General features: G+C 46.2%; 1 protein-coding gene and 1 long non-coding RNA gene across 3 annotated transcripts in view; one reads left to right on the top strand and one right to left on the bottom strand.

Moving 5' to 3' along the window:
* Window positions 1-914: 914 nt before the first annotated feature.
* Window positions 915-4,064, bottom strand: LOC116820883 (uncharacterized). The gene is made up of 3 exons (XR_004372765.1): window positions 3,834-4,064; window positions 1,702-1,913; window positions 915-976 (listed from the first exon to the last, which is right to left on the bottom strand). It is a non-coding gene; the product is annotated as an uncharacterized LOC116820883 (long non-coding RNA).
* Window positions 4,065-4,602: 538 nt separating this feature from the next.
* The window catches only part of SIDT1 (SID1 transmembrane family member 1), a 96,211-nt gene continuing 85,462 nt past the window's right edge, over window positions 4,603-15,351 (top strand). For both annotated transcript variants that reach the window (XM_032773612.2, XM_032773610.2), the window contains exon 1: window positions 4,603-5,187. In XM_032773612.2, the coding sequence (XP_032629503.1) occupies window positions 4,819-5,187 (369 nt within the window). In that variant the 5' untranslated portion in view covers window positions 4,603-4,818. The remainder of the gene's footprint in view (window positions 5,188-15,351) is intronic.

Genomic DNA, 15,351 nt, shown 5'->3' with positions numbered 1-15,351 from the left:
AGGACTCTCTGCTGCTTTTACAGATCCAGACTAACATGGCTACCCCTCTGATACTTGACTTTTCAATATGCTTCTCTCAACTTTCAGTAGACTCTGCTAGTAAATGTTGAATTCTACAGCCATGTTTCCAATTGTGCAGAGTTTTCACTGCATCAAGGTGAGCTTTCTGTACTGAGTGGCATTTTAGATAGTCCAGTTTCCATTCACTTAGCTTTAGCTTCAGAACAAATATTACATATGGCACAACTCTGATTGAATAAAAAAAAAAAGTCCCCCACTTTCAAGAACACCCTTCCTAGAATGTCAGTTGTTTTGATTTCCACAGTTTCCAAAAGCCAATTGTCTTTAAATGTCAAACTGCAATTTTTCTGTGCCACTGTTGGTGTCTGTACTCCTAATTTATGCTTGGATGTGGGGTTGTTTGAATGAGGTATGTATCGCACTCTAAACTGTTTGCAACTGACACAGCAAAGTGTGAACTACAAATACAGAGGAAGCAATGAGCGGCATAGTTGTTATAAGGTCACCAAGCCTTGTATTGCAGGAAGATTTTGGTGTCCCTGGCCTCTCTACATCCACTTTTGGGCTAGGGAGTGGTGGAGGCTGGTCACTGAGAGGGCTCACTGGGATCGTGGTCACTGGCTGCCCTGCTCCTGATACCCAGGCTTACCCTCCCCAGCCCCCATCCAAGATGGAATTGTCACTAAGCCTGGCTCAGCTGAGCCCAGGCACTGCAGTGTGATACAGCCACCCTGCCACTAAGTTCTGAGACCCAGGGAGATAGACGCAAGTGCCTCTGGCCAACACCCTACCCAGCTAGTGCAACTGAAGATAGACACTCATATGAATGAGACTAATACTTTTTTTGTATGTAACAGCATTATACAGACAGTAAGATTAGCATAAAATAAAAGCAGCATTCATCTCACTGGAAACTTAAGTATGAAATGGTAGAGAGGGGCTGTCATCACTAGATCTGTAACAAAACAATTGGTTGCAAGTTAAAGTTTCCTACAAGTTTTAAAGCACTTTCTCATTGACCATATGGTTGGAATGTAACGTGGTTGGGGGGATACCTAGACACACAGGAGCCCAACACCCACCCCAAAGAGCCCCAGCCCTCAAGGCAGCTTCCTACTATCCCCTCCCAGTAGCTCCTGCCTTCTCCTTACCCCTCCCTGATAGTTCATGTCCCACCCCACTTCCCAGACCCCAGCATCCTCAGTTTCACCAGACTGAAGACCCAGCATGCAGACCCAGTTGCCAACTGTGCTCCCAGCATTCATGGTAGTTACAAGGTCGCTGTGTGGCCATGCATGCCCACAGATTACAGGGACCATTGATAGGGACATGGATGTGCATCATGCTGCCATCTTTGACCATGGAGTTCCCCAAGGACTGGAATGTCTGCTGAGTTTGGGGGCTTTAGGCACGTAGGTCAGCAATGGGCTGCAGCATCTGAGTTTGTCTGAGCAAACCCATGATGTCTTGATGCAGTTCCCAATGCACCTCTTGGGCCTTTTCCCTCTTCAGCAGCAACCTTTGTCCACATTCTTGGTCATTCTCTATGGTCACGGGCTCAGTGGATCCTCCCAGTAGCCTGGGGGAGGGTCCTTTAGCCAGGGGCAGCTCCTGGAACCCAATGAGAGATACACACCAGATACCCCACTCACCCCGTGCATGTATGTCAACACATGTTACCTTGCTGGGGTGAGAGTTAAGGCTTTGCATTGTAGTGTGAGCAAAATTACGCAAAACAAGCTCTTTGTCTGAAGAGGAAAATCCCTCTTCAGCTGAAATGTCCTGCTGCATTGGTTCCTTGGGTACTGCTGGGAAAAAACATTCCTGTGAGGAGGCATAGTGATCTTGTAGGGGGGACTGGTCTGGGCGAGGTACAGAAAGAGACTGAAGTGCTGCAGGGAGAGAGAAGGGACAGGGTAGTGCTATCAGCAATAGACCTCAATCAGAGTGTAGCAAATGCTACTGAGTCAATTTTCATGTTTGGGATTGCACCTGAATTTCAATGTCTATTCAAACAGTAAAGTTTAAATAAAATAAATACATAAAAATTAAATGAATACATAAATAAATCGCTTAAGCTAATTTTGCATTAATATTTAAAAAGGATAAATAGGAGGACTGAGATAAGTATAGGCCTCTCAGCCTGACATCAGTTCTGGGCAGAATAAAGGAATGTCTGATATGGGACTCAATTAATAAAGAATTAAAGAAGGAGCATATCATTCAATTAATGCTAATAAACATGGGTTTATGGAAAATAGATTGTCTAATGATATTTTGTTGTGATGAGATTGCAAGACTGATTGATAAAGGTAATAGTGTTGATATAATATACTTAGACTTCAGCAAGGCATTGTTGCCACATGACATGTTGATTAAGAAACTAGAGATATAAATCAACATGGCAGGTGAAATGGGATTAAAAATTAGCAAACTGACAGGTCTCAAAATGTAATTGTAAACAAGGAATCATCACTGAATTGATGTGTTTCTAATGGGGTCCTGCAGGCATCAGTTCTTGGCCCTCTGCTATTTAGTATTTTTATGATGACCTGGAAAAAAACAGTCATCATTGCAGATGTCACAAAAATTGGGGAGTGAGTGGTAAGTAACAATGAAGACAGGTCAGTGAAACAGGGTAACAGGCCAGAGGTAAACATGTACATCTAGGAACAAAGAACGCAGGCCATAGTTAGCAGAAGGGGACCTATATCTTAGGACTCAGGGACTTTGAAAAAGACTTGGAGGTTAGGGTGGATAATCAATTGAACATGAGCTCCCAAGTGCAACAAAGTAGCCAAAAGGGCTGATGCAGCCTTGACTGTATAAACCAGGGTATATCAAGTAGGGAGGTTATCTTGATTTAGTATTTGGTGTGACCAATCCTGGAACATTGTGTCCCATTCTGGTGCTCCCAACTGAAGAATGATGTTTACAATATGAGCGGGTTCAAAGACTAGCCATGAGAATATGAAAGGATTGGAAAACATGCCTTATGGTGATACAGTAGAACCTAAGAGTTACAAACACCAGAGTTACCAACTGACTGGTCAGCCACACACCCCCTTTGGAACCAGAAATACAATCTGGCAGCAGCAGAGAGGACAAAAAAAAAAGTACAGTGCGGTGTTAAATATAAACTAATAAAAATAAGGGGAAAACAGCATTTTTCTTCTGCATAGTGAAGTTTTAAAGCTTTATGAAGTCAATGTTCAGTTGTAAACTTTTGAAAGAACAACCTTTACATTTTGTTCAGAGTTATGAACAACTTACTCCTGAGGTGTTTGTAACTCTGAGGTTCTACTGTAGATTCAGAGAGCAAAATCTGCTTAGTTTAACAAAGAAGAGATTAAAAGGTGATCATAATCTATAAATACCTATATGGGCAACAGAAACATGATAATAGAGGGCTTTTCAATCTAGCAGACAAAAATATAACAAGACCCAATGGCTGGAAGTTGAAGCTAGACAAATTCAAACTAGAAATAAGGTGCAAATTTTTAACAGTGAGAATAATTTTGCCTTTAATTTACAAACAAAGCTGATTTCTAAATTAACATTTGAATTCCTCAAATGAAGAAATGCTAGAGAAGTTAGAGGTATGCTTTATATGAAAAGGTTGCTCCAAATTTTGTGTTTTAGTGAAAATTTAATATATGTAGGTAAAATCATCTTGTATTTTCCCTCCACTTTTTTTTTTTTAAATGACGGTTCTTGGTAACTGATGCACTCTTTCTAAATCACCTGTGGCTGAGGCTGAGTTCAAATTGTGTCTTCTTTTAAAGATCAGAATAAAAATAATTTAGACTCACCAAGAGGCGCTAATGCGTCTTAGATCTTTCTCCTCGGCAGAAGCATTTACCCATGAAATGTTCCTGACCTGTAAAAAAAAAAAGATGCTAGACTAGACCTTTGTTGACTTTCAAACATGTCTATTGGTCTGTAGTGTCACGAAACCAGGATTCTCTAAGTAAAAGGTAGCCTCAAGCATAAATTAGAATAGCCCTAGGTCTGAAGCAATTGAGCGCTGCAGCCGCGGACACTTAGCAGTCAGTCTCGCAGCGTGGGGAAACCAGATTGCATTGAATACTTGATTTCCGGGTAAATCAAAACAGTCAGCAGAGCTGGAAGAGCAGCATTTAAGATCTGTTTAAAAAGAGGCTCCTTTGAATATGTATTACATTTTATAAAACCTCTGCACTCGTAAAATAACTGGAGCTGTCTGTGTGACAGATGGGAACTATAGGGTTATGATATGAAAGCAGGTCTTGTTATCGACGGTTTCCTGCTTTCGACAAGGCATCTGCTCTTCAGAATTTTGTCCTGGGTTTGTTTTACTCGACTAGAGCTTGCTCCCCCTCTCAGCTGGTCGAGGCAATACAAAACCAGGATTTCTGCAGGAAAGAGGTGGTCAGTTTTAAACAAGCTAAGGATGGGGGTTAAGCACGGTGCCCAGGCGCTGAGCGCTATTTTCAGTCCAAGCTCCCCCCGAAAGATGATCCCCTTTGGAAACCACTAGGCTACAAGTGGGGGAAAAAAAACAGTAATAAAAATGATTACAGCGAGGCCAATTGCTTTGGATTCCTCTCCCTCCCCGGGGGCAGAGCGGGGCTCCGAGGGGGCTGTCAGCCTGCAGCACCCCCCTCCCCCGGGGGCTGGCTTCCCCACTTCCCCCGCAGGATTTGTTTTTTAACAAATGTGCATTTTGCTCGATCTTGTACAAATCTCCAGGAAGGCAGCGCTGGGGCTGGGCGGGCGCAGGGGCAGAAGCGAGCCGCAGCCCCTCCAGGGGAGGAAATGAAGGCGAGGGGAGAAACACCAGTCCGGCCCCGGTATCAATATTTTATCAGTGTGTCAGCAGCAGCAGCCGCGCCTGGCGAGCGCACCGGGAGCCCGGCGCGGAGCTGTAGGCAGCCTCGGGCTCCGGGCGGCTTAAAAGGGCGCTTCGGATCCCCGAGCGCAGGGACCATGAGCGGCTTCGCCTTGCTCTGCGGCTTGCCCTGGCTCCTGGTGGTGCTGCCGCCAGCGCTGCAAGCCGGCGCCGAGGGCAGGAGCAGCCGACCCACCCCCACCGAAGCGGCGGATTTCGACCGGGTCTACGCAGGGAAGGTGAACATCAACCGCGAGGAGCTCTACTCCCTCAATTACACCAGCAAGCCGGGACAGGTAAGGGCTGCCCAGCCTCCATGGCTGGCACTCGCTCCAGCCACCTTCCGAGCCCCACCAGCTGTCAGGCGGAATGGAGACTTCTTGCTAGGGTGGGAGGTCACAGCACCCTCATGCTCCTCTCCCAGCCCTTGCCTGGATTTGGCATCCTTTCCTTTCCCTCTTCCTAGCCACGTAGGGAGTGCTGGTCCCCAGCACAGTGCTTCGTGCCTTGCTTCCCCTCCCCAGGAAGGCAGGATGCATGGACTCCAACCCCCCGCCCTGCGCTGCGTTAGCTTCCCAGCCCATGCAAGAAATGTATGTACCCCCTCTGCCTCGCTGTTCTTTGCCTATCCCCCCTCCCTCTTTTTCTGGGGATTGCGTTATTGTGATGTGACTATCTATCCCCAGTCCCCACCTGCAGCTCTAAGCCTTTTCCAGAGCTCCCTCTCAGCCCTGAATTTCCCAAAATAAAAGGAAAGAAAGCACACCGATTTATCTGGGCAGCCTTCAATTGCATAGATTGATGCTAGCCTAATAAGGTCACATCAGCGGAGACGATAGCGCTGTACCATCGCAATTATGGAGGCAACACACCGGTTTTGTCTAACTGTTCCCAACTTTCTGTGGTCAATGTTTAAAGGCCATAGTGGAATTCAATAACTAATACATGGGCAAAACATCTAGGCCCTCAAATCTTTTTGTCAGTATCATGTTTCACACTTTAATGTCTAAGATCAGCGTTCTCTTCTGAGACATGGGACCATGGATCATTAGTTGAGATGTAAGGGTCTGGATGATAAGTCATTTAGATGATTCACAGTAAGAAAAAACAGGTTGACTGATAAAAGTGTGCTTAATTTTGGTGGTGGTGGGAGGAAACATATGTTCTATCCTAGTTTTTTCTGTCCTTCCCTATAATATCTAAACGTTAGAAGTCTTTCCCCATCATCATAGTTCTATATGAATTATCTCATACATTAATATAGTACCTTTACATCTCAAGGCAGTGGTTTTCAACCTGTGTCCATAGACCCCTGAAGTCTGCAGACTATGTCTAAGGTTTCCAAAGGGTCTGCACCTCCATTTGAAATTTTTAAGGGGTCAGCAAATGAAAAAAGGTTGAAAACGACTGTGCTAAAGCAGTAGTTCTCAAACTCCTCTTTCCATGAACCACTTGAAAATTGCTGAGGGTCTCGGTGGACCACTTAATGATCTTTCCAAATGTTGTTTGTACTGTTAGCTAACTATTGTAAAGCACTTTGGATAGAAGCGCTATGTGTATATATATATCTATATATAAAAACCAATAATAATAATAATCTTTTTTGTTCAACAAATAAAAGCACACAGCTCATATTTTAATATCAGTAGTCTTACCTTTCTAATGCAAGGGATGTGCCCCCCTCTCTCTCTCTCATTGCAGCAGCCCTCCAGCTGGGACTGGGAAAGAGGGGGGGTCTCTCCCTCACCCCAGCAGCCACAGAGCTGGGGCTGGGAAGGAGGCTGTTTCTCCCTGGCAGCCACAGCCCTGGAGCTGGGCAAAGTCGCCTTTTTCTCTGGCTGTCACAGCCCTGAATGTCCTAAATTCCCCCCACTCCCTCTTCTCACCGCACTGCCCCCTCCCACCTACTGCCTATTCACCCTAAGGCCACCATCCATCTCACCTTACATGTGCATCTTCTCCAGGATCCAGGCACCTAATTAATGGAGCCACGCCTGCACAGCTCCACTAATTAGGTGGCGCGTCCTTCATTCTCCTGTGTGCAGCCACCCAGGCGCGCACCTTAAAGGGAACTATTCACGGACCACCTGAATGGAGCTCATAGACCACAGTTTGAGAACCTCTGTCCTAAATCATACCAATATGGATAGACTTGTCCTGTCTTCAGTTATACAGGACAATGGATTAGGGAATATTTTTTGCGAGCTATATTTCTGATGCTCTCTAATAAAACAAAAAAAGGTGTTAATGGATGCTAACAAGAAAAATGGGAGTTTTAAAAGAAATTACACTCTGGAATATAAAGTAATCCAGCACTTTATGGATTTCCCTTCCTTCTCCACCTCCCCCTCCGAGTGTTATGTAAAATATATCCACCATTAAGGCTGCAGTGCTATTTCAGCATTTTGTTGATGCTAGTGATCTAATCAAGTTTTGCTCTCCTGGTTCATGAAAGCACTGGATTGAGGAGACTCAGTGCATGTATAAACAATAAGCGTTATTGCAGGGTCTTTTGCTAATTTGTGATATGAGCTATGCTTTCCAAGGTGATTTAGTACTATGATGATGGCCATATTCGTGCATAGCTAGCCAAGTAAACTCTGTAGAGCGAGGGGTCTGTTAATAGAGAATACAGATTTAGTGATTTTGGTTAGTTCATTTTATTGAATTAATTTCTAATATGTTCTAAAGGCATTCAGCTCTCTACCGCCTTTAAAAATAGGCCCTTAGGCAGGAATGGTGATCAGGCAAGCAGCCTACGCTAACTCCCAAATGTCTGGTACATCCCAAGCCCACCTTCTACTTTCATGCTATTGCAAGAATTCAAAGCTCCTGCAATGAGAGAGCCAGCAAGTTCCAGGCTCCATTGCAGCTGTGTTCCAAAAACCCCTGTCTGTGCCCCATCAGACTTCAGCACAAAGACTTTTGCACTGAAGTTAAACCTGCAGGGAACACCTGACTTTCAGTAAGATGAAGAGGTCTGGATACTTGAGTAACTAAAGTCAAGCTTCATTTTTTATTTATTTTTTTAAAATTAATAATTTTTTCAAATATAGCCCTGGGCACACCTGCCTGAAGGGGGGGCAAATGGCCAGCTCCTGGTGGGAACAGGGAGGAAAGTCATTTTGAAAACTTTCTAAAAGGCTTCTAATGTGAGGAGAACTCAGAATGGACCCAGCACAGCCTCTAGGGAGCTTGGGTTTATTCAGCCAGAAGCCTACAGCTGCTGGCATCAGTTAGCCTTGTTAGTATCCTCTAAGAAACTCTGAGTTATCAGGGGCAATTGGCATCAGGCATGTGTTTCCCCCAGACAGTGGTGATATAAACCATCCACAGGGGCTGTGCCAGGTCAATCATATGGGGGCTCTTGAGCACAGCTGGGTGTACATAAGTCTGTGTTTGGTTCCATCAGTGATTCTGAAAGGTAGGTCTGTCCTAGGGTATTTGTGGTCTCACTTTTTCTTTGGTTGCTGGTTGGAGGGAGGCTTCACTTTAAACTGAGACCTTACATGTGTAGCCAGATTTCTTTTGTACCTGGTCATCAGCTGTAATTTAATGGAACCTCTCAGGATCCTTTAGCCATTATGAGCTTAGGCTCAGTGAGCCTTGAGAGTCTGAGCTGCTATCAGGATTTGTACAGTACTAAAAAATGATACAGCAGAGTTTACCTTCTGGTAGTGTACAACTCCTGTGGAAGTTTGACTTAATATTCATTCCCCTACAACAATCTCTCCTGTCCCCAAAGTGTCTCTAGATAGCCAAGCTTAGCAGACCCACTAACTTCATGCTGTGCCTTGGTGTTCCTCCTGAATTTTCCCTGTTAGCTGTCTGCCATCCATTCAGATTAATTTTGTGTTCTGGCTGACTAGCCAGATGTTCTTCATGCCTTGAGATGGAAACTGATAGGGACCCACAAGTCTTCTGCATGGATGATTAATCCTAGTTATGGCAAGTCTGTGTTAAGTGCAGGAGTATCTTACTCCTGGAAGGGCTGTAGAGGGAAAATGTGATTCTAACTGGCTTCATCTGGCCCCCTACCTCTAGGAAACTCCTCTTCTCTTCACTTCTGAGGTGTGACAAAGTTCCTCCTCTATCTTGGTGGGTCCTGCACTTGTTGGCAGATTTGCTCACCTCAGAGATCTTCCCCTCTGGTGGAACCCACAGTCTGGGTTAACTCCTGTGTTGATCAGGAGTTGGCAGGAACCTGGGCCCACCCTCTACTCCGGGTTCCAGCCCAGGGCCCTGTGGATTGCAGCTGTCTATAGTGCTTCCTGTAACAACTGCATGACAGCTACAACTCCCTGGGCTACTTCCCCATGGCCTCCTCCAAACACCTTCTTTATCCTCACCACAGGACCTTCCTCCTGGTGTCTGATAATGCTTGTACTCCTCAATCCTCCAGCAGTACACGTGCACTCTCAGCTCCTTGCACCTCTTGCTCCTAGCTCCTCACACACACCACAAACTGAAGCAAGCTCCCTTTTAAATCCAGATGCCCTTATTAGCCTGCCTTAATTGATTCTAGCAGCTTCTTGATTGGCTGCAGGTTTTCTAATCAGCCTGTCTGCCTTAATTGTTTCCAGAAAGATCCTGATTGTTCTGGAACCTTCCCTGTTACCTTACCCAGGGAAAGGGGACCTACTTAACCTGGGGCTAATATATCTGCCTTCTATCACTTTCCTGTAGCTATCTGGCCTGACCCTGTCACAGAGAGCAGATACACAAAGCAGGAGATAAACATTCAGAGAGCCAAAGTAATAATGACAAGACCTGTGGGTCAACATATGCCTTATCAGCAGGCCTGCTGATTGTGAGGGGTGGGCAGAGGGGGCAATTACCCAGAGGTGTGGGAGATTTAGAAGGGCCCATGGAGGCTGGGAGCCCCAGCCCCTTTTAAATTGCCCGGGTGGGGCGCAGGACTCTTAGGCACATGTGGGATGGTACTGGCAGTAGCGAAGGTAGCCAGGCAGGCACTGGAAGCCTTGGCCATGCTGGAAAAGCATGCCCAGCAGTGCAGGTGCAGCACCTGTCCTGGGGCCTGGAATTGCTGTCAGCGGGCCTGCCTAGCAGACTTTGTGTAGACTCCAGTCAGCCATGCCCATCTCTGTGGCTGCTGGGTTGCAGAATGCCTGTCAGCATGCCTGGAATACAGTCAGCCAGGGAGATGGGCTTCGACTTCTCTTACGCTCTTGCTGGATGGCAGACTGGGAGCAGGACTGTTGTACCTTGCTGGGTCTCCCAACACCTCTCTGGTTTCTAAAAAGGACTTGGGCCTGACTGACCTCAAGATACATTGAGTGCCTCTAGTCATTCGCTTCCCATGCTGAGCATAGACACAGATGGTTAGAGGAAGAGATGGCCTGTGTAAGACCTCCATCTCTCTCATATGTGCATGCAGAGTCTAATGGCTGTAGCACCAGGGAAGACGCTTCTATTCCTGGGTCTGCAAGAGAGTGGCTGTGAGACCTTAGGCAAGTCACTCTGCCTTCCTGTGACTAAGATGCTCTGTGTGTAAAAAGGGAATAGCAGTATTATTAGTATCTCTCAGGTTATATAATGTCCACAATTGTAATAGATTTCCATTCATTTGGGCTCCTCTGGAGCATAAACTTCTAGTGCACATACATCACCCTGCAGGATCAAGCCTATATACAAAATGATCTGATATTGTTTCTCTCCATCTTTGTGATGGTAATTTAGGAACGTGCACCAAATAGTGATATTAACATATGGTTCTCACGCAACACTCTCCTTGTCTGAACTACATTGGCTGCATTGTCTGTCCCAAAACAAGTCATGTCTCTGACGAAAAGGTAGAAAGCCAGCAAGCTGCAGGGTCTGGAAGCCCTAGAGCCAGCAGCAGGAGGTGCTCTGTGCCTGTTCACTAGGCTACTCTGCATTGTTTTGCTTCTCTGGAGGGGGACTGAGTGGAAGAAGCCCACTCTCTTTCCCTCCCCGCTTTGCTTGCTTTCTCATGGACTTCCCTGCAGAAAGGCCCAAATACTTTGTCTATTTTGACTGCAGGGCCAGGTTATTCTTCCTAACAGATGGAAAGCAGCATAGAGCCAGAAGAAAGCTGAGATAGTGACTGTAATTGATTGGCAGAAGTAAGGCACACAGGAAGCCATGATAGCAAGGGAGGAGCTTAGAATAGCAGTACTTCTCTTTTTTTTCTGGTATAAGCCCTGGAAAAAATTACACTGCTATTCTGGCACTGGAGGAACCAATGGGTGAAATGTGTGTTTGGTGGGACTGAAAAATTTCTGCACATACTTTTTTAAAATAGAAAATATTTAAAACAAATCTGAAATGTTTCTTATGTTGGCACAGTACAGCACACAAAGGGGAACATGGTCCCCGCCCTAAGAAGCTAACAAAATTGTTAGATGGCTGGAAGGCTCATCTGAGTTTTCCCATGTAGCCTTGCTAGCAACTGCATTGCTCAAACAGCTGGGAGTCCTTCATTGTGGTCTCCCCAGCAGCACTCTGAAATTGCTAACCTTGCTCCCTGCATAGCTGTTTGTTTAATGGGGAATTGTTAATTGGTTTTTATTAATTTTTACACTATTACACAAGTGCATTCTGGCACAAATCCATTCAAATAACAAAGCCAGTTGTGTGCCCTGCAAAACTCATGCAGGCAATTAAGTAAGTAAACATCTAAATGATGACCTTACTGGGGATCTCAGGGCTTGGGAGAGGGTAAATATGGAATAGCAGTTAATTTTACTAAGTCCTAGTGAATTTTACTCTGCTGGCCAAACAGAGAAGGCTCCATGCAGCTGGTGAGAGAACCTACCCTGCTCCTGTGCAACAACCACCCAGGGATGTTGTGCGGAAAAGAAATATGCCACAGTTATGGAGGAATCCAAGAGAGCTACTTTCTTCATCTCCATAAATTCTGCCAGTCTGCCAAACTGCATTAGTCATATTGTACCTCCAACCGTCTTCTCTGTGCAGAGCTTTGGCTACTTCCTTGCAAAGACTAACTCCACACAGGACATTCTCTGGGCATGAGGAATGACAAGCTAAAACAGAAATCAGAACCTCACCCTCCTTGAACGAGGTTGGACCAATTGCACAAATCCATAAAATGGAAGCTCTGAGAGACATCTGGGCCATCGTATGTGCCTCAGACCACTGGACATAACGGCTAGTGAAATACACTAAAGAACAGCATCACCCCTTACTGACCAAAATCATGAGCACCTCTCCTAGAGCAGGCAACTTACCTGCTAGACCCCCAAAAGAGTGTGATAGTCAAAGGAAGATTGAGAAACCAAAACTTTGTGCTAACGCTCTTGCAAACTATTGCCCTGTCTCCAGCTTCCCTGTCCTGGGCAAATGCATTGGGTTTTGAACACCTCCACTTTACAACAGTCTGCTCATATCCTGGCCCCTTCCTAATAAAGATCCAGCCCAGCCCACAACACAGCATTGGTTCTAATAGGGTTGGTGGATGACACTTTCCCTCTCCCCACCCCTGTGGCTATGAACAGAGTCCAAATCTCAGCGACCATGATGCTTATCCTGTCAGCAAGTTTTTGACAAAGTGCTCAGAGGCCAGCTACTGGCTCAGGTTTCATTCCAAATCTGGCTGCTGGTGGTGCAGGTCACTGGAACAGGGGGAATGGCTCTTGGGTCTCCCACCACCCAAGTGGGTGCCCTAACCACTGGACTATAGAGTCCTTCTCATCCTCTCTCTTTGGCTCTCTGACTCTTTAAATAGTTGTACACAACGGAACAGCTTCAACAGGAGAGATTGAGGGAGTCCTACACCAGACTATCCTATAGCTCAGTGGTCAGAGCATGCACCTGCAGGGTGGGAAATGCTGGTTCAAACCTATTTGCCCCATCACTCAGAGGGTGGAACTGAACCTAGTTCTCCCACCTCCTAGGTAAGTGCTTTAACCACAGGGCTAAAAGTAATGAAGTAGGCACCACCACCACATCCCCCAATTTTGTGTGGAGTGAGGCAGATGCCTAACTCATTCTCACGAGAAATGACTTAACCTGCCTGACTCCAGGAGAGGGGTTCCTGGTTGTGGCTCACAAACAAAGACAGGCACTTTCCTGCAGCCTAGACTTCAGTGACTAGCTCCATGAGTGGGGCAGAGCTTAGGATACATCCCTCTCATCAGCATCTGCCATTGGCTAACTTAGGCAGCTCCCCACCTAGCATGCTGGCTTTGGTGAATTTCATTCCATGGTGACTATCTCTCCCCATTCATTGTCTAGGAGTGGAGGTGACTAGCACAGGCTATATGAATTGCACTGTTCCAGTGATAAGGTGTTTGGTTGTTTTGTTTTTTAGTTATTATAATGTTTAGGGGCCTAAAAGTTAGGCATTCCAATGCTGAGCAAACAATACCTATGTCCCTTTATGGGTCCAGGCCCTTAACGCTAAGAGTCTATGGGGATTAGCAATAGGAAACAACAATTTACAGAGAAGATAGGGAGGCAGAAATTGCATCATCTTGGAGCTCCATATTTATTTTCCTTCAATAACTCCCCACTCAGATTTGTGTCATTCAAAACAGTTGGGAGGAGGAGGAGAAACGTTCTGCACTGACAGTCAGTTCATTCACTGCCACTGCCCCCCAGCTCAGCTGAGATTCAATTGAATTCTCTGGCATCAGGAGGTGCTTTAAAGCGTACTGGGCCTGTCACTCTTGGCCACCTCCAAATTGACATGATTCTGCCCCTTCTGAAGCACTGTCTCTTGCCTGCTGAACTTTGTAACTCAAACAGCTTGTGTGCCTGCACATTAGAGGTGTTCCCTGCCCCGTCCTTTGGCTTCATGCCCTCAGTTTGTCAGGCCCAGGACCAAGCACTGTTGCAGGCTGAACTTGGAGGCATTGGAATGGGAAGCTGAGCGTGCGTGTGTAAGCTATTGGGGATGTATTCAGGTGCTCTAGAACCTTCCTTTCCCACAATCTCATGTTAGATGGCTGCAGTAACCCTCCCGACAGCTCATTCCTGCAGCAGAAATGGCCATTCCTTTTTTCTCTGTTAAATTCCTGTTCCCATAAACCAGGATTCCCATCATTGTCTAAGTACTGTGGCAGCAAGTTTTCCACTTTGACAAGGGTTCAATTTAGGCTATTAAGTACTGAAGCCACTTTGTCCCTTTAGCTGTGTACATTTGCAGTTGGATAATCTTTTCCATTTTCTTGCTGAGAATGAATTTCAAACATTCTCCTGATATCGCTCTAGAGGAGATGGTGATAGAGTTAAACTGTCAATATTTATCTTTCCTCTCCTTTCATGATGTGTTTTACGTGGCACTTGATGTTGCCACCCTTAGTCAGATGCCTGACTTCTCCACCCACCTTCAAACACAGACACTCAGGTTCAGTAAATTAAAAAAAGCACATTGGGCCCAGCTCTGGCTGGTGGCTCCAGCAGTGAACACAGCAGATGAGCTCAGAACCAAGAGAGAGTGTAGAGCAGAATTTTCCCAGTCAGTTCTGGCTCTGCTTCATATTTTTACAGCAAGAAGCCCCTGGACAGTTCCTCTGTTATCGCAGGCAACTTCCAAGATAAAGCCTACCTGTTGGGGGCTTGCCTTGCTTATTAGGACCAGAGGTGAAAGTAAGCCGGTACGCCGTGCCGGACTGGACCGGCTTCTCTGGCGGTGATTTAAAGGGCACAGGTCTCCAGCCGCTGCAGGGAGCCCTGGGACCTTTAAAGCACCTCTGGAGCCCTGCCGCTGCTACCCCAACCCTAGCCCGAACCCTGCTGCCCCGGGGTAGCGGAAGCCGGGCTCCAGCAGTGATTTAAAGGGCCTGGAGCACCACAGCAGCCAGAACCCCGGGCCCTTTAATTTGCTTCTGAGCCCTGGCGCTCCCAGCTGCCTCTGCAGCTAGTAGCTCTGGGGTGATTTAAGAGGCCTTTAAATCTTGAAAGGCCACGCCTCTTCCTGTTGAGATCGTGCCTCTTCCGATTGAGGCCCCACACTGCTCCGGGCTCCAGCGTACCGGCAAGTCCTTTAAGTTACTTTCACCCCAATTAGGATATTGCTCTAAAGCCAGGAATAGACTGTCCACTCCCCCACACAGCACCATGAGCCTGCATGCAGATTGCTCCTTGCAGGAATAATCTCTGCATGGGATGTGCCTGGAGCTGTAGCTGTCCAAAGTGCAAGTGTACCATGATACTTTTGTTTTGGAGGAGACTTTGGAACAATGCTGGAATACGGTTCCCAGAAATTGGAAACCCTCAACCACTTGTTTGTGGCAGTGGTTATTGGCATCATTTTACTTGTTTAGTGAGTCTTAAGGAGTTGTCTACTTTGGAATACTTTATGGTCCAGGACACTTAGAATTCCCTATGTCTTAAAATAGCTCAGAGTTTGGGATAGAAGTGGGGAAGGTGGTTTCTTTTTCTGAACTGGATTGTTGTCTTTACAAAGGCAGGACAAGGCACTGTGCTGCTCTCTTGGATGGGGATAGGGTGAT

The sequence above is a fragment of the Chelonoidis abingdonii genome, chromosome 1, assembly GCF_003597395.2.
Source record: "Chelonoidis abingdonii isolate Lonesome George chromosome 1, CheloAbing_2.0, whole genome shotgun sequence".
NCBI classification, from domain to species: domain Eukaryota; kingdom Metazoa; phylum Chordata; order Testudines; family Testudinidae; genus Chelonoidis; species Chelonoidis abingdonii.
The sequence above is the reverse complement of the archived record's forward strand: the minus strand, read 5'-3'. Positions and strand labels throughout refer to the sequence as shown.